This window comes from Peromyscus californicus, unplaced genomic scaffold, assembly GCF_007827085.1.
Source record: "Peromyscus californicus insignis strain IS unplaced genomic scaffold, ASM782708v3 Scaffold_12__1_contigs__length_115047231, whole genome shotgun sequence".
Taxonomy (NCBI): Eukaryota; Metazoa; Chordata; class Mammalia; order Rodentia; family Cricetidae; genus Peromyscus; species Peromyscus californicus.
This window is the reverse complement of record NW_026294413.1, coordinates 71400440-71422168: the sequence shown is the minus strand read 5'-3', so window position 1 is coordinate 71422168 and position 21729 is coordinate 71400440. Positions and strand designations below refer to the sequence as shown.

At 39.6% G+C, this 21729-nt stretch overlaps 3 gene segments (V, D, J or C); all 3 read left to right on the top strand.

Moving 5' to 3' along the window:
* The first annotated feature begins 448 nt into the window (after positions 1-448).
* Positions 449-985, top strand: LOC128106948 (T cell receptor alpha variable 13-1-like). The segment is given in 2 exon segments: positions 449-500; positions 660-985. Coding segments are annotated over 2 exon segments (378 nt in total).
* An 8840-nt stretch (positions 986-9825) lies between these two features.
* LOC128106947 (T cell receptor alpha variable 9-2-like) lies at positions 9826-10321 on the top strand. The segment is given in 2 exon segments: positions 9826-9874; positions 9987-10321. Coding segments are annotated over 2 exon segments (384 nt in total).
* An 8775-nt stretch (positions 10322-19096) lies between these two features.
* On the top strand, positions 19097-19671 carry LOC128106946 (T-cell receptor alpha chain V region 2B4-like). The segment is given in 2 exon segments: positions 19097-19145; positions 19322-19671. Coding segments are annotated over 2 exon segments (399 nt in total).
* The last annotated feature ends 2058 nt before the right edge of the window (positions 19672-21729 follow it).

The following is a 21729-nucleotide window of genomic DNA, read 5'->3' as shown; positions in this document are numbered from 1 at the left end:
TGAGTGGGCTAGTAGGGATCTGGAACACTCACCTGGCTAGATTGGTTCACAATTATGTGACCTTAGGTATGAAAATGTGGTACTCACATGTATGAGTAGGGAGTTAGTGCACTCAGTTGGTTGAGCAGGTGTACAGGCTGTGTGAGAACAGTTAGGTAGGAAGAGTAGGGATGGCAGAGGAGAGCTGACTTCAGAATCTTTCCTAGAGTAAGAGAAAAACAAACTAGATGTCTGCAGTTAGAAATCTGACCACAGGATGGCAGTGTACCTCAGCTGATGCACAGAAAGGCTATCTTAGTGAATTCTAAATGAGCAGGCTTTTTCTTATTGGCTGGGCAAATAATTCAGCATGTATGGTTGTTATAACAACCAAGGACCATTTGGAACTTTCAAGTTGCTCAGCTGGCTAGAGTCTGATCACCTACAATTGATCCAAGTAGAAATCACAATGAAGACAGCTGTTCATGCTTTATTCATTTTCTTCTGGCTGCAGATGAATTGTGAGTTGAGGAGTGTAAGATGATGGGTATGTTAGTGGGAGGTCTGTGGATATTCAGAAGAATGGCTTCATTTGGGTTTTTTCTATTTACTACAGGAAAAAGATGAGGAAGAAAAATGACTTGAAAACCTTTCTCCTTTCTCTCCATCTTTCTGCACAGGGGAGAGCAGAGGTGAGCAGGTGGAGCAGCATCCTTCCACCCTGGGTGTCCAGGAGGGAGACAGCGCTGTCATCAACTGTACTTACACAGACAGTGCCTCAGTCTACTTCCCTTGGTATAAGCAAGAGCCTGGGAAGCATCCTCAGTTCATCATTGACATCCGGTCAAATGCGGAAAGAAAGCAGAACCAAAGACTCACTCTTTTATTGGATAAGAAAGTCAAACACCTTTCCCTGCACATCAAAGCCACTCAGCCTGCAGATTCAGCCATCTACTTCTGTGCAGCAGATACACACTGCTCCCCAGGCACCTGTAGCCTGTCTTAAAACCTGCCACCAGATTTTGAGTGGCACCTTTCTTTTTGCTACATCAGACATTCTAAGACAACATTTGTCACATTGTTTGAGAGTGAAAACTAACATATAGATATTAAAAGTACATAAGATAAGGCCCAAGATGAACCAGGAAGTTTAGTATATGTTGTTGTTTGATGCTTAATACTTGGAAATTCGTATTTATTGTATATAAAAGTGTACTGCGCACTATGATATCTTGGTTTAAGGAAACAGTGGAAATGAATAGTTTGATGAGTAGGTGCAGAGGGTAACGTCTGAAGTAAAGGGTAAGCCTTCATCTCCTTTCTGTGTGAGCTGATTCTAGCATGTCCATGTGTTCAGCAATCCAAAAGCTCTGTATAACAGATTCTTACAGGAGTTGGTGATATTCTGCTTAGAAAACAATGCATCTAGTGAACTTAAATTTGTCATTCAGATTTCTATCTCGTGTAAATCCCTGTAGTTTCAATAACATAATCCCTGGTACCTCTGGACTTTTGCCTCTTCAGATAAACGCTTTTGCACTTTTTGTGACTACAGTTGACTTGCCAAGTATACATATACATAAAAACAAAATGTATCAATGTGATTGACCTTTTTTCTCAGACTATAAGTTGCTAAAGTTTGTTCAAAGGTGAGTAATATATTGTATCAATATATCCAGTGATCTATTATACAATGTCAAGGCCATGTTTAATTAAATTATAGTAAAAAATGGATTTTTATTTAGTAAATAGTTTTGGATGTTCTTGTCAAACATTCAGAAAGTAACTGAAATGGATAGGGATGTTGATTCACTCCATTGTGTGATCATGTGATTACACACATGTATCTTATACCAGCCATACTTTATGAACTTCAAATATGAGCAGCACAGTTTATTTTAAAGAAACACATTATTTCTTTCCATTCATATGTTTTTATTAAAGATTCCACATCTTCAAGAAAATCAACTCTATTTCTACACACTCATTTTCTGTTGCTACTTTATCTTTCTGGTGTATGTGAAAAAGTGTGTGTATCAACCACTTATTCAACTCTAGTAGTGGATAGAGAAAGAAATGGACTGATGGTTTCTACAGATTTCTACAGACCAATAGTTTTCTACATATTTCTCTGCTTTATATTCATCTTCTGGAGGAATCAAATATTAATGTCATTTAAGGTGTATTTTTGAGTGGTGGATTAATCAATGGTAATAAAGTTGTATAAAAAATTAATTCCTTAATTTTCCTACTTCTGACAAAGTTGGGATAATTTCAAAAGCATCCACATTCTTCTAAGAGTAGATATAATTAACTATTGGTTTGCTGAATGTGATTCCCTCTTGATAGTCTAACCCTCATTGACTTTTCTTACTTGCCCCTCTGTACCACTTGGTCCTGTACTAGAGAAGCAAGTTTACTCTTGATTGGTCCATTTCTCCTATAGTTGATAATGCTGTGAAGGGCAAATAAGGCTTACATTTAACTATTATAATAGAAAAAGTATAATTAAATGATTATTGATTTTCCACAGTAGCATTTAAAGGCATATCTAATAATATCTAGGTTTGTAGCACCAGTGATGGTTTTGTAGAGGTGAATACCTCATTAGTGCAGCTACTGCTTAAATAAATCCTGTATTAAGCAAATTAGTAAAAAAAATAAGATAAGCCGGGCGGTGGTGGTGCACGCCTTTAATCCCAGCACTCGGGAGGCAGAGGCAGGCGGATCTTTGTGATTTTGAGGCCAGCCTGGTCTACAGAGCACGATCCAGGAAAGGCACAAAGCTGCACAGAGAAACCCTGTCTCGAAAAACAAAAACAACAACAAAAAAGATAGGACAAACTAGAAACACATAGCATTCTACTATTAAAGTAAGAAAAAACACTTAAAGGAAGAAAAGCGAGTGATTCTGAAGGAGAATTTTTTTTTTAAATTTTTATTTTGCAATACAATTCAGTTCTACATATCAGCCACGGATTCCCTTGTTCTCCCCCCTCCCGCCCCCCTCACATTCCCCCAAGCCCAACCCCCATTCCCACCTCCTCCAGGGCAAAGCCTCCCCCGTGGATTGAGATCAACCTGGTAGACTCAGTCCAGGTAGCTTCAGTCCCCTCCTCCCAGGCCGAGCCAAGCAATCCTGCATAGGCCCCAGGTTTCAAACAGCCAACTCATGCAATGAGCACAGGACCCGGTCCCACTGCCTGGATGCCTCCCAAACAGATCAAGCCAATCAACTGTCTCACCCATTCAGAGGGACTGATCCAGTTGGTGACCCCTCAGTCATTGGTTCATAGTTCATGTGTTTCCATTCGTTTGGCTATTTGTCCCTGTGCTTTATCCAACCTTGGTCTCAACAATTCTCGCTCATATAAACCCTCCTCATTCTCTGAAGGAGAATTTGACAAGTAGTGGGGCTACTGTCATTGAAAATTCTATGACAGTTATGGTGGGCTGTCTAGTTGATGCAAGTGCACATGTGTTTCAATGATTCAAAGCCAGTTCTCATCTTCTGCGGATTATGTAGATTTGCTGGAAATTCGTAAATATCTTAACTATGAGTAACTTTTTGATTACTATTATTTAAGGATGAATGATGTCATACTATTTGGCAAAATGCAACCAAGGAGAAATATCTTGTGCTTTGTCTGCTGACCTGGTTAAAAACTGTATTGATGAGGTAATTTCCACAAGGTTCAGTGATGCCTTTCTCCTGACCTGTTTTAAATAACCACCTCATCAGGGTTCAGGTCATATAAAGAAAAAGCGGGAAGGACAAATTTTTGGCCTGTTGATGAAGGGACTGTTTATTATTTTATCTTGCTAAGTCTGTGGAAGGATTTCTGTATGTGTTGTGATAATCATGAATGTGCAGGTGTCTCTTCTCCAATTATGCTGACTTTGATTCCTTCAAGAATTTACATAGAGTGGTAGCATGCAGCCCTATGGTAATTCTATGTTTAGTTTTTGACAAGCCTTCATACTGATATCTATAGTGGTTATACAAATGTACATTCCCACTAGTAGTGTGCAACGTTTCTTTTTCTCATATATTCTCACCAACACTTGTTGATTTTTATTTTCTGGAGATTAACATGTTGATCCAAATAAATCAGACTCCGAAAGACAAATACTGAATGTTTTCTCTCACATGAAGAATCTAGATTTGAAAACAAAAAGATATGAAATTGGAGGGATACTATTTGGGATGACTAAGAGGAATATAGGATATGAGAGGGTAGGTAAGACTGTGTTACAGCAGAATGCATCTGATTAAAATATGTTATACACACATGCTATCTGTACAATCAGCATTCAGTAAAGAAGTAAAAATATGTATGATTTGATGTGCCTGTTAGTGACTAGTTCATGGAAGATAACCTAAGACTTTCTAAGGAAGAAGAACGCAAAGGGAAGAAATGCTTTGCACAGCCACTGTGGTCCAAGAGCAAACACAGTGATTCGTTAGAATCTAACCCTTGCCTGGGGTCCTGAGGACTGAATGTAGAGTCTTGAAAACACTCAGCCAGTGTTCTAGCATTGAGTTATGTCCCAGCATGATACAATAATTAACTTCAGATTTAGCATATCCTTCGTTGTTTCTACTTTTTCAGAGGATAGCAGGTGATGAAAAAATGAAATTTCTGAGTGAGTGTAAGGTTTAACTCAGTGCTCCAGGAAACCTGTCTCAGTGAATAGAATAAATACAGGTAGGGAGCACAAAATGAGACTGGATTTTAGCCATTGTGAGTGTTGTGGATGGGAGTGTTTCTACTCTTGATGAGCACAAAACTATGTTTTATTACTAATACTTACTGTTCAAACAGGGAAATGAAATTTTATAAAATCACTGTGGAGATAATTAAATGATCCCATTGGACCGAGTTCTTATTAAAACACCAGCTTTTCAGCTTTTATGGGATTTTTGTCATTTCAAAGACAGAGCTGCACATTTCCTGCTATTCTAGAAAACACTTCATATGAGCAATGAAGTTACAGCTATTATATCCATGCCCTGATGAGCAGCCTCTGCAAGATTTCACTCCACCAGACTACATTTCTGACTTTGATCATTTCCTTCCTCTATTGATGAAACAAACTAGTCCTTTGTCATGTTTCTGTACAACACGTTGGATCACATGTTAGATGCAGGTATTTATGTAATTAAAATGGACTTACAACACTTTCCCATGCATTTTTGTTGTTTTGCTTTGAGATGTCCTTTATTAAAGATGGGAGAAACTAGGTCATGTTTAATTACCAAGGTCATCTGCTCACGTGATGGCCGAATTTCTATATTGACTCTTAAGTTGTAGGAATTTTTTTAATGGAAGAAATTTCTTTGAGTAGTATTAAGATATCAAAGAATTCATGCATTCATTGCCCATTTACAATAGGAATACATAGTTTCAAGAAGGTTAGGAAATATCACTGTCACTATAATACATGGAAGTTTTATATATTAGCATTTTTATTCTACCTCTGCATATTTTTATAATTCGATATACCCAAGAGGGAGTCATACGTTTAGCTGCATAATTAATTTTGCTTCTCTGCAAAAACTGGATTTTATAGTGGAGTCAAGAGTAATTGTTTGCATTATCCACATCAACAGCCAGCATAGCATGGCAACCCTCTGTGAGTAATAGTAGCTCATCCACATTGTAGTAACCAATCAGTTTCTAATTGGACTTAAGACCTACTCAACAAGAGGGATACTATGCCTTGTACTTGAAGATTAGCTAATTACTCAGTGCTAGTGGAATTATGGTTATATAAGGAGAATTTATAAAAGCTAATTTACTACACCAGCATAATTCCTAAATACACTCTATAAACATTTACCCTTATGCCCACAGGTGCTTGTATTCTCCATTCTTCATCAAGGAAACTTCTCTTTGCAGTAGATGGAGACTACTACATAAAACTACAACCAAACAAAATGCAGAGTTGTGGAGCCCAGTTCTCTCAAATATTATTTAAGGACCAGCCTTAATAATTTTCTTCCCAGGGGCCCAGAAGAGGAGCTACAAAGGGCAAGATTTATTTTTAGGAAAAGAATCTAAGTACACCGAGCTCTTTTTCCATCTACTTTATCCCTCTGGGATAAAATTCTGTCTTCACAGCTTCAGTTTTGCTCTCAAGCCTAGCTCTTTTCTTGCCTGATTTCTCTCTACATTTATCTGCTGTCCCCTTTAAATTCTGTCCTAATTCTCTTATCTTACTTCTGCCCCTTCTAGGTTCTCATCCATCTAGTTCTTTCCCATCTCAGCTCCCCTCCCATCTCCTTCTTTCCCATCTTGTTCTCCCTCATCTTGTTCTTCCCCATTTGGCTCTTCCTCATCTTCCATCTCGTTCCTCTAGTTCTCTCTTCTAGCCCTTCATTCTACTTCTTCCCATCTAGTTCATTCCTCTCCAGTTCTTACCCATCTAGTTCTTTCATTCTCTTCACTCTTCTCCATCTTGTCCTTCTCTGAAAACAAAACTGCCTTTTTATCCCTTTGACCCTTATCTCTCCAAGCTATCTCTGCTCCCACCATTTCTGGCAAGTGTGCTCAGTCACTAGGCAACTTGGCTAGGCAACTTCAGTGACAGCTAGATGTACCTGTAAGTTGGAACCCTTTAGTTCTGAGTTAAGAGTTAAAGGTAGATCTAAAACTAGAGATAAGACTTTGGAAAGGAGAAGGTTAAGCTTAATTAGTACATCTGCCAGGCCTTCTCAAACAGATAGTCTGGATGCTTAAGTCTGTTCTTAGAAGGTATAGGGGTATCTCTGATGAGGTACTTTTGTCTATCCGGGGATGGTCCTGTCCAGATGCTGCTAATGACAATAATTACAGAAAGGCCTGAAATTAGGGATCCTGGCTGTGCTAGTTATCAGAAGGTTATCTAAATGTTCCTTTAGTAGAGTGGAAATTGTGCCCAAATAATGATGGAAAAGCTACAATAACATACGAGAAACTCATAGTAGGAAACAGCTAATAATCAAAAGCCAATATCACCAAGACTCCTTGAGCCTCAGCTTGACCTCTGGAAGGCCCTTGGCTTCTTCCAGGTATTAGCTTGTCATAATCAGTTGAAGTCCTACTTCATATATTTTTGCAGCTTGCAGCATAGTTCCAAAGTATACCTCCTCTTCCAATTTTTAAAAAAGGATTTTTAAATTATAAATTGTGTGTGTGTGTGTGTATATGTGTGTGTGTGTGTGTGTGTGTGTGTGTGTGTGTGTGTGTGTGTGTGTGTGTATTACATATGTACCTGGTAGACATGAAGGTCAGAAGAAGGCATCATATCTCCTGTAATTGGAGTAGCAGATAGTTGAGAGCTGCCACGTGAGTGCTGGGAATTTAACTTGAGTCTTCTGCAAGAGCAGCAAGTGTTCTTAACTGCCAACTACACTCTTAATTTTTAAGATAAGACTTACTAAAAAGGGATCTGGGGAAATGGCTCAGCCATTGAGAGAACTCCCTGCTCTTGCAGAGGACTGGAGTTCAGTACCCAGTGATCACACCAGGAGGGTGCACAGCCTCATGTCACATCAGCTTAGGAAATCCAATGCCTTCCTGTCACCATGGACTCCTGCATTCCCTGTACAGACCAACATACAGACATACAAGCATACACCCAAGTAACAATAAAACAAACCTTGAAAAGTCTTTTATAAATCCAAAATTAATTTAAAATTTGGCATGGCAGTATCAAAACATTATAGAATAGACATGACCACTTTTTGATTGGCTGAAGTAGAGTTATGAAAGCCCCTTGAGTGGCATATATAATCGAGTTATATTCTATGAGAAGAAATTATCATTCTTAGCTAACCTGCCTGTAGACAACTGTCAACTATTTGCAGAGAAGATAAAGTTATGCAGTCAGTGTATCATCAGATTGGATGGAGATTTCAGCACAAAGTCTGGAGGTCTTCAGTCAAGCTAGACAGTTCTGAAATCATTTGGAGACAAGGAGACTAGGCTTTGACTAGTATACCTGTCCTAGTTTGGTTTCTGTTGCTGTGATGAAGTATTCTAAGAAAAAGCAAGTGATGGGTGGTGACCCTGGACCCAAAATGAAACTGCCATGCTATCTGTCACCAATGGATCCTAGCTCCAGATCTTTAGATTTTTATCTTTAAAGTGGAGTCATTGTGGAAGTCAGGAAACTACAATAGGGCCACTGGAAAAGAAAAATTATCTGAATACAATAGTGTCATGACTGTTTTTAGGGGCAACTAACTACCTTCTCATAGGATTTGAGACCTACTCTGTGGGAGAAGGCACATATTCAGTGTGTCATCCTGTAAAAAAGCCTATGGCTATGAAATTGTAAAAAAAAAAAAAAAGGAAAAAGGAAAGAAAGAAAGAAAAATGAAAAAAATGGAAAGAAGAAAGGAAATGTTTTTTAGTACACAATTCTATATCTTATTTAGAAACACAGTGTGAAGAGCACATTCTGAATCAACTACAGTACTTCTGAGTGAGGATAGTCCTGATGGGCTCAACCTTCATTACCTTGAATTGTAAGACACAAAGGTTCTGAACCGAAGGCTGACATGTACAGATTACATTTAAAACTTAAAAAAAAAACTAGAATTAGAAAACAGATGTGAACAAAGGTGAGAAAGAACACCTTTGTAAGAAGACCAATTCTGTCAATGAGGAAAAATTACTAAGACCAAATTCAAGGTCAGAAAGGTCTACCACAGAAACATGGTAGCCATGAAAGCCAGACTCATGAGTAGAAGCTTTGACACCTGAATGAAGGAGCTTTTCTGAAGACACTTATGTGAGCTGGCTGCTTGGAATGCCCTCATCAGATCTGCAAGGAAGGGTCACAAATGTCTCCCCCAAACCCAATGATAGTCAGCTTTGTGATTCCTAACAGCACACACCACTGGTCACAATGACATTTACAGAAAAGAGTTAAAATGGTCATAGCCTATGTTTGATGTAGAGTATGGAACAATATGAGTCCTGCATGCCAGTCACAATTGCTTCCTTTGTTGTGGTTGTCCTGTACAGTTAATCTTCAAACATTGTTTCAAGATACCAATGACCTTCTAAGTAAATGAGCAGCACGAATCCATTATTTCAAATTTCCAGAAGGTAAAAGAGCAGTTTCTAGTCATTACACATTCTTAGGGCCAGTTAATAATTATCGTATTTCATAATAACGTAAAAAATTTTTAAGGTATGTTTAAATCACTTTATATACATGAGTGTTTTGCCTGCATTTCTGTTTAGGTACCCATGTGTTTGCCGGGTACCCACAGGGGTCAGAAGAGAGAGTCAGTTCCCCTGGAAGTGGAGTAACAGATGGTTATGAACCACTATTTGTGTTCTGAGTATCAAACCTGCATCTTCTGCAAGAGCAACAAATTCTTTCAAGTGCTGAGCCATCACTCTTGGTCCACATAGTATCTTAATACAAATTCGAGTTAGTGGAAATAAACTAGGAAAATCTACTTCTTTACTTTCAATTTATACGCTAAAGACCAAAACAGAAAAACCATCAGTTACTCCACTACAACACTTTCATGTCAGGTAGAATCCCAAGAATGACAACACTGAATATGTTAATGGCCACTGTTTATGTTTTTTACATTGATAAGGGCCACTTGACTTCTGACATGTGTCTTGCAAATAATGTTGAAGATGAGAGCACATTTCTGACTTCTGGGAGGTATGCAAGGGTCCCTAGTTTAATTTCTGTCCACCAGGGGGTGGAGTTTCCTAACACAAGATCATTATGAATCTTTGTGAATTATAAGCTTCCCAGGTTCATCATTTAATGTCATTTCATCATTTCCTCATGTGAAGAGTCAAGAACATTACTTGGGTGACACTAAAGATGAATACTTTCCCAGCTTTAGTGACTATGATGCTGCTGTTCGTGCTTGGTAAGTGAAGTGACTTAGAATTTACACTTTTTCTTCTATGATGTCAGAAAAATATTTAATCATCTAAGAGCTTTGTCCTTAATGTGACATAGGTATCCTTTTCTTCCTCCAGGGAGGACACATGGAAACTCAGTAACCCAGAAGCAAGGTCAAGTGACTCTCTCAGAAGGCGACTTCCTATTTATAAACTGCACTTATTCAACCACATCTTACCCGACTCTTTTCTGGTATGTCCAATACCCTGGAGAAGGTCCAGAGCTGCTTTTGAAAGTCACAACAGCCAACAATAAGGAAAGCAGCAGAGGGTTTGAAGCTACATATGATAAAGGATCCACCTCCTTCCACTTGCAGAAAGCCTCGGTCCAAGAGTCAGATTCGGCTGTGTACTACTGTGCTCTGAGTGACACAGTGTCACAAACTGCAGGGGGAGCTGAGCACAAACTCTGAGAAGCAAAAGAAAGCCTGACTTCTGATCACCTGCTTTTTTGGATGACTCTGTTTTCCACATAGTCTGTGAGGTGTTCCCCAATATTTCTCTGGATGATGAAAATCATACAAATAGTCAGAGCAGAACAAGAAGTAGATGTGACCACAGCTGGATTTCATAGGGGAAACTGCAACCCTAGGACATCAATGGTTCCTCATGGAGGGTCACAGTGATTTCACAGGAGAGCCATGGAACAATGAAACGGTCAGTTGTCTTGATCTCCATGTACAAGTCACTGCCTTCACATTGTTGCATGTCACCTCTGGCCCAAGTTATTCAAAGAGGTTTAAAATGTCAGAAAAGGTGGCATCTTGATAATGTCTACCTAAAACTATGGAAGAAGACGTTATCAGAGGGCTACAGCCATTCCATACCTCACGATTTCTAAGAGAGAAATATGGATAACTAGAAAGGAGAAAGGGAGGCTGGAGCAGGTACATTATCTTCAGAGTTTCAATGTGCCCCTCTTGTCTAAATCCACCCCACTCTCATCACCAGCTCTGTAGCTGACTATCTACTGTGGCCTCTCCCCTCTCTTTGTCCTCATTCCCAGAGCACTAAGCAGATCCTGATGGCACACTCTGAATTCCTCTCTACTGTGGATCTCCTCACCCCACCCCTCTTCCAGCTCAACTCCCTGCCTAAGTGTCAGCACCCAGTACCATGACACACGTTATATCTGGAACCCTAGTGACCACACCAGGCAGGATCTCAGAAACATTCGCTACCAGGCAACCCACAGCCACCACATTCTCCTTATGACCATAGAGGGCAACAGCAACAAATATCCAACAAAGACAAGACCAGATAGCAGCACCAGGAATTACAATGATTCCAAACCCAGATACCTAGATTCCAGCATAAAAATCATTAACAGCCAGATGATATGTCTCCACTAAAGCCCAGAAACCTTGCTACAGCAGGTCCTAAAAAATGCAATGTAGCTGGAGCATAATACAAGCACCTCAGAATAGCCTTCATGAATATGTTAGAGGTCTTGAAAGTGGAAATGAGTAAATCTCTAAAGGAAATCTATGAAAACACACACACACAAAAAAAACAATGGGATGAAATGAAGAAAATAGTTCAAGACTTGCAAATGGATAGAGAATCAAAAAAGAAAGCATAAACCGAGGGAATACTGGAAACCAAAAATTTAGTAACTCAAACAGGAAGCTCAGAGGCAAGATGGAAGAAAAAAAATTTCAGCCATTGAAGATCTGATAGAAGACATGGTTACCTTGGTCAAAGAAAATGTTAATCTAAAATTGTCCAGGCACAAAACATCAAGGAAATCTAGGATACTTTGAAAAGACCAAATCTATGAATAATAGGAACATAGGAAGGAATAGAAACCCAAGTCAAAGGCACAGAAAATATTTTTCAACAGAATCATAGAAGAAAAATATCCAACCCTAAAAAGGTGCCTATCAAGGTACAAGGAACATACAGAACACCAAATATACTGGACCAGGAAAGGACATCTCATGGTGCATAATATTCAGAACACTTAATGTACAGAAAAAAGAAAGAATATTAAATATCCAAAGGAAAAAGCCCAAATAACATATAAAGGCAGACTGTTAAGATAACACCTGATTTCTTAATGGAGACCCTAAGAGCCAGGAGGCCCTGGGCAGATGTTGTGCAAGTTCTAAGTGACCATAGATGCCACCCTGATGACTATATACAGCAAAATTTCAATCACTGTAGATGGAGAAAGACATTCAATGATAAACCAAATTAAACAGACTCTATGTACAAATCAGCCTTATAGAAGCCACTAGAAGGAAAACGTCAACCTGAAGAGGATAACCATACCCAAGGAAAGACAATGAATAAATAATGCCAGACCAGCAAATCAAAAAAATGGGTGAAAGAAACCCACTACTACAACAAAAACAGAGAATCAATAAACACTGTTCATTGATAACTCTTAATAGAAAATGGTCCTGATTCCCCAATAAAGAGACACAGACTAACAGAATGTGTTAAAACAAAACAAAACAGGACCCACATTTCTGCTGCATCCAAGAAACACACTGTCACATCAAGGACAGACATCACCTCAAGGTCCAAGGATGGAAAAAGATATTCCAAGAAATTGGACCTAAGTAGCAAGTCAGTGTAGTCATTTTAATATTTGACAAAATAGATCTCAAACAAAAACTGCTCAGAAGAGATATGTGTACTACATATGCATCAGTGGAAAAATCCACTAAGAGGACATTACAATTCTTAGCATTTATGCACCAAATACATGGGAACCCAAGTTCTTTTTTTTTTTTTTTTTTTTTTTTTTTTTTTTGGTTTTTCGAGACAGGGTTTCTCTGTGTAGCTTTGCGCCTCTCCTGGAACTCACTTGGTAGCCCAGGCTGGCCTCGAACTCACAGAGATCCGCCTGGCTCTGCCTCCCGAGTGCTGGGATTAAAGGCGTGCGCCACCACCGCCCGGCCGGGAACCCAAGTTCTTAAAGAAACACTACTACAGATTAAATCACACATTGACATTTACACACTGTTAGTGGAAGATTTCAAACCCCATTCTCACCAACAGACAGGTCCTCCAAACAAAAACTAAACAGAGAGATGCTGGAGCTAACTGATGTCATTTTACCCAAATACAAAAGAATATGCTTTATTCTCAGAACCTCATGGAACTTTCTCCAAAACTGATCACACTCCTGAACACAAAGCAAATCTCAACATATATAAGAAAGTTTAAATAACATCCTCCATACTTTCTGACCACCATGGATACTACTAACAACAGAAACAACAGAAAGAAAGCTTACAAACTCAGGGAAACTGAACAACTCACTACTAAATGAAAAATGAGTCAAGACAGTTATTAGGAAGGAAATTAAAAAATGTTCTGGAATTGAAGGAAAAGAAAAACACAGCATACCCAGACTGATTGGACACAATGAACTGGTTCTAAGAGTTAAGTTTATAGCACTAAGTGCCTACAAAATAGAAAAATGGGGAAATATTATAGTTGCAACTTAACAGCACATAGGATAGCTCTAAAACAAAAAGAAGAAGTAACATTGAAGGGAGTCGATGGCAAGAAATAACCAAACTATGTTTTTGTTAGATAGTCTATGGCTCTTGTGGAAAAATTGTCAACCCAAGTGGTCCAAATTAGTTTAAAATGTATGTGTGTAATTTAAGGTGAACACAAATAATACAATTCATTGAGACTGTGTCAAGCATCATTTATTCTATATGTCTCTCCTCCCTCCCTCTGTATCTGTATTGATTTCCCTTACTCTCACCCAATTAAGGCTCCCTCCTCTTTTCTCCCCCATTCCCTCCTTGTCATGGTACATGTCCTAAATACAGCAGATGGCAATTGATAATAATTCAGATGTTAACCCACCAGATGAATAATTCTTCAATGGAGGGCCCCATTAGGCAAGGCTTAAGGACCACAGACTCTGAACACTGTTGCTTCTGTCTATAATTTTCTATGTGTAAAAACAGCTGTGGAATCTCCCCATTACCTTGCATTTTCATGTAATATGCACATGTAATCGCATGATTACATCTCAATCTATGGGCACATATATCTGTGGGTGGTCAGGAAGATGACTTCATTAAGCTGTATAATTTTATGAATAGAAATACATTAGAATATACTTCAAAATAGATCTATTGTTCCACAAAGACTGTAAGACATTTAGAAGCCTGTTATGTTTCTTTACTCAGATTAATGTAAGAAAACAATAATTTCTCCCCAGTCTAAGACAAGCTACGTATAATTAGCTAATTTATAACCTTAGAGCAAATTCAAATTAAACTAAACACCTCTGCACATGCCTTGTAAGATTAAACTCCATAAAAAATACACAAAGGACATATTCTCAGATGTCTAATTGTAGAACCAAGGTCATACACAAAGCAACCTTGGTGCCTGTGCAAATCTCTCAGCAGCTTGTCTCACTGGGTACTGTGCCCCTGGTCTCAGGTCACACCCTTGTACACCAGGAACCTTGAGGCCTGGCATTGCCATGGTTACTCATTGCCCTCAAATGTATCTTTTGTAACTTTTTTTTTTTTAAATTAAAAAACCTTTGCTGTTAAGTTTGTAAATAGCCAGGTTGAAGCAAGGAGAGCTGGAAGGAATTAGAACTTAGGAAGAATTAGAGCTGTAGAAGAAGAATAAAGAGTATGACCCGAACAGTTCATGTGTGAATTTACTTACAGATAAGAAATGTTCCTAAACCCGGTGCTCTGAAAGGCATTTTTTTCTGCTACCCTGGGTGCAGACCTGAGAGCTGGTCTTTCAGGCTGCACTATCAGCTTCATATCACCTATATTCCACTATTCCCCTCTCTAAATCTCCCCTCATGTGGTCCTTTTTACTTTGATGGTGTCTGCAATTACTTCCATTTATGACTCAAATCTGCAGAAACTATAGATAAGAAAGAGCATGTGAAATTTGCCTTTCTGTGTCTGGATTGTTATTGAAAGGTGTGTGTGGACTTCAGTCATTTTGTTGTATTTTTACCATTTGTGATCTTAGTCATAACTTTCTGCTTTTATAATTATTACTTCATTTATTTTCTTTCTGTCTTTCTTGGCCTTGTTTATACATCTCTTCAGCCTGAAGTATTGCTTCCAGTATTCCCTGTATGGATGGTCTCATGGACATGAATTCTTTTAGCCTGTTTGTATCACAGATAGTTTTCCTTTCTCATTCATCCATGGCAGATAGTTTGGCTGGGTACTATTGTCTAGGTTGGCATGTAGAGTCTTTTAGAACTTGGCATATATTGCTCTAGTCTTTGCTAGCTTTCAAAGTTTCCATGAGAAATCATGTGCTGTTATGATGGATTTTTCTTTACATATAACTTGTGTTTTTTTTCTTTTGCAGCTTTCAAACCTCTTCTTTAGTTCTGCATATTTAGTGTTTCAAGTATGATATTCTGTTGTGAGAATTTCTTTTGTTTTCTTGTTTGTTTGATGTTTATGTGGTTCTTGTATCTATATGGGCTTGTCTTTTCTTATTTAGGGAGTTTCCTTCTATGATCTTTCTGAAGAGCATTCTATGGCACCTACCAGGGATTCTTCTCCTTCATCTATGTCCATGATTTGAAGACACGGTTTTTTAAATTATTATTATGAATTATTGTTTGGTGTGTATGTGTTCTTTACCTGCATCACGTATGTGCCTGGTACCCAGTGAGGCAGGAAGAGGATGTCAGATCCCCTAAACTGGAGTTACAGATGGTTGTGAACCATCATATGGGTGCTTGGTATTGAACCCAGATCCTCTGGAAGAGCAGTTGGCATTCTGAACTGTCAAGCCTTCTCTCTAGTTTTATAAACATGAGCCTTTTTATGATGCCCCACAGTTCATGAATGTTCATTTCTTGTGTTTGAAAAATGTTTTTCATATCCTTTGTTTTATCTTTGAACTCTGATAGTTTGTCTTCTATTCATCCATTGTATTTGTAAGGCTTCTCCTTGAGTTTTCTCAGTAGCTCATTAAGCTTTTTAATTCTATCTTCATTTCAGCTTGAATTATCTTCAATATGTCTATCTCCCTATTGAATTCAGTTTTCGAATCCTGGATTGTCTTTATCACTTCATTCAGCCTTATGTTTTGTTTTTTGGGCATCACTCAAGCATTTATTTCATTTAAGATAATTTTCTTTAAGATCATGGAGATGTTTGTGTCATTTTTAAAACTCCTTGAATTCTATAATGAAGTTTATGATTGTTCTTTGAAGTTCTATGTTCTGAGGTTCATCTAGGTAGTTCTGGATTTGGGGGATGGGAGACACACTGTTTTGACCTTTCATATTGTTTGTGTTTTTGTGATTAGACTTGGACAAGTAGACTTCTTTGACTGGTTGTGTGTTTTGTGATGATACAGTAGGCTGAGCTGGTACACAGGATTTGTCACCTGGATGAAGCTCAGATGTTGGTTATGATACACATGGGACTCAGCAGTCTTGACTAGGTCACTGGTTGTGGATATGGGGTAGGTCTGGGTTTGGGGAGGGTACAGGAAGAGACAAGCATACTCAATATGCTGTCCCAGTATATAAGGCCTAGGCTGGGCTTGAGGTTGGATATCAACAGTAAGACTTCTCTAAAGAAGAATCCCCACCATGGCCCCATTGAACAAGCTAATAAGTGGAGAGACCCCATTCTCCAGTTTCTGCTTGCTGTGAGGATCACAGATCTCTCTTCTTAAGTTATATCATTGCAGAGTGTCAGATTGCACACCTGTGGATCTCATTGAGACTTTTGTTTAAAGCTCCATCAAGGGAAGTCTCCCCTCCCCTACTGTGCTGTCAGCAACCAATGTTAGGATCCTTAGTTTCCTTTATGGTTTACAGTTCAATGATTTGGGATTTCATCTGTCTCTGTTGTTTACTTTGGGACTCCCACACTTCTGCATATTGCTCCCCTCACCTGGCAGCCACACACTTGATGCTTTGTTTCAGGTTCACAGTGATTCAGGAAAGTGCTGTGTGTCTCTAGTAGGTCATCTTCCTGCTCTTCCATGAGAACTGTTAATCCAGTCTTACACATTTTATTGGAATTCTATTACAGGGAGGTATGTATCTTATAAAACACCTTCAAGTTTAGTTTCATGTTTCTTTTTGAAATTTTCCTAAGGCCACTGTGCTTGTTTCCTTCATTCTTGTCTCTCGTCCTTTAGATTTTTTGAGACAAAGTCTCCCTGTGTGTCTCAGTCAGGCCTTAAGCTCACATTTTCTTGCTTCAGCCTCCCAAACCTGAATCCCTTCTTGGATTATAATCATGTGACACTATGATTACCTCTTTCTATTTCACATTTACTGAGAAATGAGTGTTGTTATTATAGTCATGGACATGTACCCTTGCAGAAAACAGTTTGAGTTTGAGCATCTTTCCCTCATTCTGTTCCTTTTGCACTTGTTGACTGCAAAGGAAGGGCATGATCAAACCATGTTTTGTGTATGCTGATCCATGACTCTTGAATAGGAAAAGGTCTTCAGTTATCAGCTTCTGCAAGGTCTCAAAGCCCATTGTGGGGCAGAGTAGAAGGCACAGAGGTTGTTGTGCTCACAGATGTTACTAGAGGAACCTGCAGTATGAAACATAGAGGGTTGGTCCTTCAAAGCAAGGAATGCATAATCTGTTGTCTCCCCAGAGGGCTGGGAGCAGAAGTGGTGAAGAGCCTGGTGACCTGTGTGCTATATGTGTGGCCAGAGTCCTCAGCAATCCACCCCTCCAAACCCATTCACACTTAGCATAAGCTTTTTTTTTCTCAATATCTTGAACTCATCTTTATGGAAATTGTCCCATGTACTTTACAAAGAGTTTCAATGTTGTCACTTTCAATCTTTATTTAGCTTACTTTGTGTCTCAAGGTGATTTATGCATGCTTTATGGTGCACCACACAGGATTGGGGTAGGGGAAGAGGGGAAGTTGGTGGGTGAGACTGAGAGGAGAGGAGAGAGGGAGGGAGGCAATAGTAATCAGGCTGGGAACATTTACTTAGTAAACTAATTAATAAAAAATAAAAAAGAGTTAATATTCATCAGAAACATTTTCACCAAATTTTGCTGCACTGAATTATGTCTAAAATATACTATTCATAATCAGGCTGCTAAAATGTGAGCCAACATCTGGTCCTTACATCTCATCTCCTTAGATCTTTACTCTGCCAGCTGTGGAGGTCTCACAGACTCCTACATGTCAGCTGTGTCCTGACTTGTTTCTATGTGGACCCAGTTCAGTTCCGGCATAGATGTTCCCTGGGTACTCAAGCTTTCATGACTATGTTAGAAATGGAGAGTGGGAGAAAGTGACAATATTAGGGAAGAAGAGAGAAGGAAGAAAGCAGAGAAATGGGGAGGGGCATCTGCATCAGAAAGAAGGAAGGCGAGAGAAACCAGATCTAGAACTTTCACAGATCATTCCCTACACAATAGGACTTCACTCAAGAAAGGAGAATAAAAAATTAGACAAACGACCAAGTTTCCTAGGCTTTATTTAGAGTTTAGGTACTGAACACAACTCCATCTCTCCTGGTCTAAATGCAAGTGAAGTTCTGTTTAGACACAAATGTGCTCCTGGCATAAAATGGAATGAAGAATTTCAGGCTTTTCCAGCCTCTGGCCAAGATAAATAGTCTGTCCAGGCCATCTGTAAAAGTTGAATATTGATTTGTACGAGGGTGTCTGGTGTAACAACAGTTAGAGCTATGCTGTATGAAAGAACTTCACTCAGATTTTCATGCAGACATTTCACAGGTGATTTTTCAGTGCAGGTGACCATGTGTGATACCTATGGAGGAAGATAACAAGGGCTGAGTGTGCACGCATGTGCTCTCCTCACTTCCCACCTGACTTGGAGCACATGTCTCTTAAAAACACCTACTGAGCTCTCAAGGGCTTTACCTTTTCATGGTTAGGTTAGAAGAGTTTACAGCTTGAATATTTCTTTGGTCACTCTCATGAGCCCACAAGGTGGCAGTGTTTCCTTAGGGATCCTGAGTAAAGTACTCAAGTGGGAGAGAAGGGCGGGGAGGGCAGGAAGAGGAGGGGGGGGGTTCAGAAAGGGTTCTAGGAAAGGCTTGGTGCTGCTGAGGTGGTGAAGAGTCACTTTTCTGATTGCTAACAAAGCTGCTTTTCATGTTTCCTTAAGCAGGAGATGTGGAAACTTTTGATGTGACTCTATGAGTTTAGAGTTGAGAATCTGACTCCTCAGTGAAGAGGGAAGAAGAGAGGATGAAGTCCTTGATTGTTTCTGTAGTGGTGCTGTGGCTTCAGTTAAACTGTAAGTTTGGGAATTCCCGTGGGATACATGTGTGATATGTAAAGTTGTTGCTCACTAAAGCTGATGGTAGAAACATCCATTTTCAATCTCTAGTTAGGGAGTGAGAAGCCCATGAAAAGCCATTCTGGGGTGTCTACATCCAGTACTGCTTGTCTGACCTTTGTCTTTCTGCACAGGGGTGAGCAGCCAGCAGAAGGTGCAACAGAACCCGGAATCCCTCAGTGTCCCACAGGGAGCCATGGTCTCTCTCAACTGTACTTTCAGTGATCAAAATTCTCAGTACTTTTGGTGGTACAGACAACAGCCTGGGAAAAGCCCCAAGGCACTGGTGTCCATCTTCTCCAATGGTGAAAAGGAAGAAGGCAGATTCACAGTTCATCTCAACAAAGCCAGCCGGCATGTTTCCCTGCACATCAGAGACTCCCAGCCCAGTGACTCAGCTGTCTACTTCTGTGCAGTGAGCACACAGTGCTCCCCAGGCACCTGCAGCCTGCACCCAAACCTACTGGGTTTGTCAAGGCTTTAGATAGAGCACAGATCACAGGCTGGGGAAATTCTGTTTCTATTCCGTAGGCAATGGGAATTAAGAGCAAGAGTAAAGAGGGCTTGTTTGACTGGGAAAATATTGACATTTTGAAAATAACCAGTCCTAAACGGAAAGGCACACTATTGGTTTGGCTAAATTAGTTTCCATTCTTCTTCTCTTCTCTTCTCTTCTCTTCTCTTCTCTTCTCTTCTCTTCTCTTCTCTTCTCTTCTTTTTCTTCTCTTCTCTTGTCTTTTCTTATGTTGATGGCTCTACAAGAATGTACACGCTCTTCATGTGACTATCTTGGCAACTTGGACAACATGCCCATGACAATGAGACTCACCTCATGCCATGTAATAAAGACCACCGTCACCTCTACAGCAGTGTGACTTGCTTGCTTTTTAAAAAGATTTCAATTGAAAAATATTTATTTTCTAATTTTGAAAAACTTGCTTAGAAAGTAGCACTTTTTTCCTATGGCAGTTTCATACATACCCTTCCCCAAGCTAATTTCCTGTGCCATCTCCTTAGTCCCCAGTCCTAATGACACCTTCTTGCTCACAGTATCTTCCCTTCCACTTCCATATCATATGTTCTATTATCTTCACACCCATCTGTCTTAATGCCTCTTTTTTTTTTCTTTTTTAGCTTCATGGAATCTACACACTCTCAGTCACATGAATACATACAGATAAAAATTACAAATTAAAGTTTACATGTGTTTGTCTCTCTGAGGCTGGAATAACTCACTTAGTATAGAATTTTCCAACTGCATCCATTTTCATGCAAATTCTATCATTTCATTTTTCTTTGTTGATGAATAATATTCATATATATGTATATATTGTTGACTTTTTGCCGGGCCTGTGCAGATCTTGTCTGTTGGACCTGGGATTGGAGGACCTAAAAGAGCGGGATGGACTACAGTCTAATGCTTACTTCAGTTTAATATTACTTTTATACACAAATGTAACAAAGAAAGCAATGATTCAAGGAAGGTTGTTTGAGTTCATAAAAACATAATCAGAAAAAAAGGTAAGCAAATGCCAATAAGCACGTATTAAATATTGACAGAGGAGCCCTTTCTCAGAACTTTCTCAGGACAGACTAATTTTTTAAAAAAATTTTACTATTAAGAAATTTTTTATTCATTTTACATATAGATTCCCCTTGCCTGCCTCCACCGGATCACCAGCCTTCTTCCCAATACACCCCGCATTCCCATTCCCTCCAAGGCAAGATCTCCCATGGGGAGTCAGCAGAGCCTGGTACATTCAACTGAGGCAGGTCCAGGCCCCTCCCCTCTGCACCAAGGCTGCACAAGGTGTCCAGCCACAGGCACTGGGCTCCAAAAAGCCCACTCATGCACCAGGGATGGAATGTGATCCCACTGCCCGGGGGTCCCCTAAACAGTTCAAGCTAAAAAGCTGTTTCGCCTATCCATAGGGAGTCCAGTACCATGGGCACTCCACAGCTATTGGTCCACAGTTCATGTGTTTCCACTAGTTTGGCTGGTCATCTCTGTACAGTCTTCCCACCTTAGACTACTAGCAATAGTCGAGAGGGTGCCTGAACTGGCCTACTCCAGTAATCAGATTACTGAATACCCTAACTGACATCATAGAGCCTTCATCCAGTAACTGATGGAGGCAGATGCAGAGATCCATGGCCGGGTACCAGGCTGAGCTCCAGGGGTCAAATTGATGAGAGAGAGAAAGGAATCTATGAGCAAGGGACATTGAGATCAGGACAGACCAATTTAAACACAATTGCCTGGCACATACCTGTCTGGGAAAGCATGAAAGCAAGGCAGAAGCCATATCCAGGTTCAGGGTGCACTGACCAGATTGGGTTCTGTAGCTATGAGCTGACATCCAAGTCATAGCTATAGGACTAAACATGTCTTATTAATTGAATGTAAATGTTTAACACAGGAGGCATGAAATCATGTCCAAGAGCAGTCCAGTGAACAAAATGCACCTGAGGTAAAAGGCCCTCTGCCTGTTTTCCTGCAGCCTCTCTCACAGTCCCTCAAGGCTCTGTTCACCATGTGTCA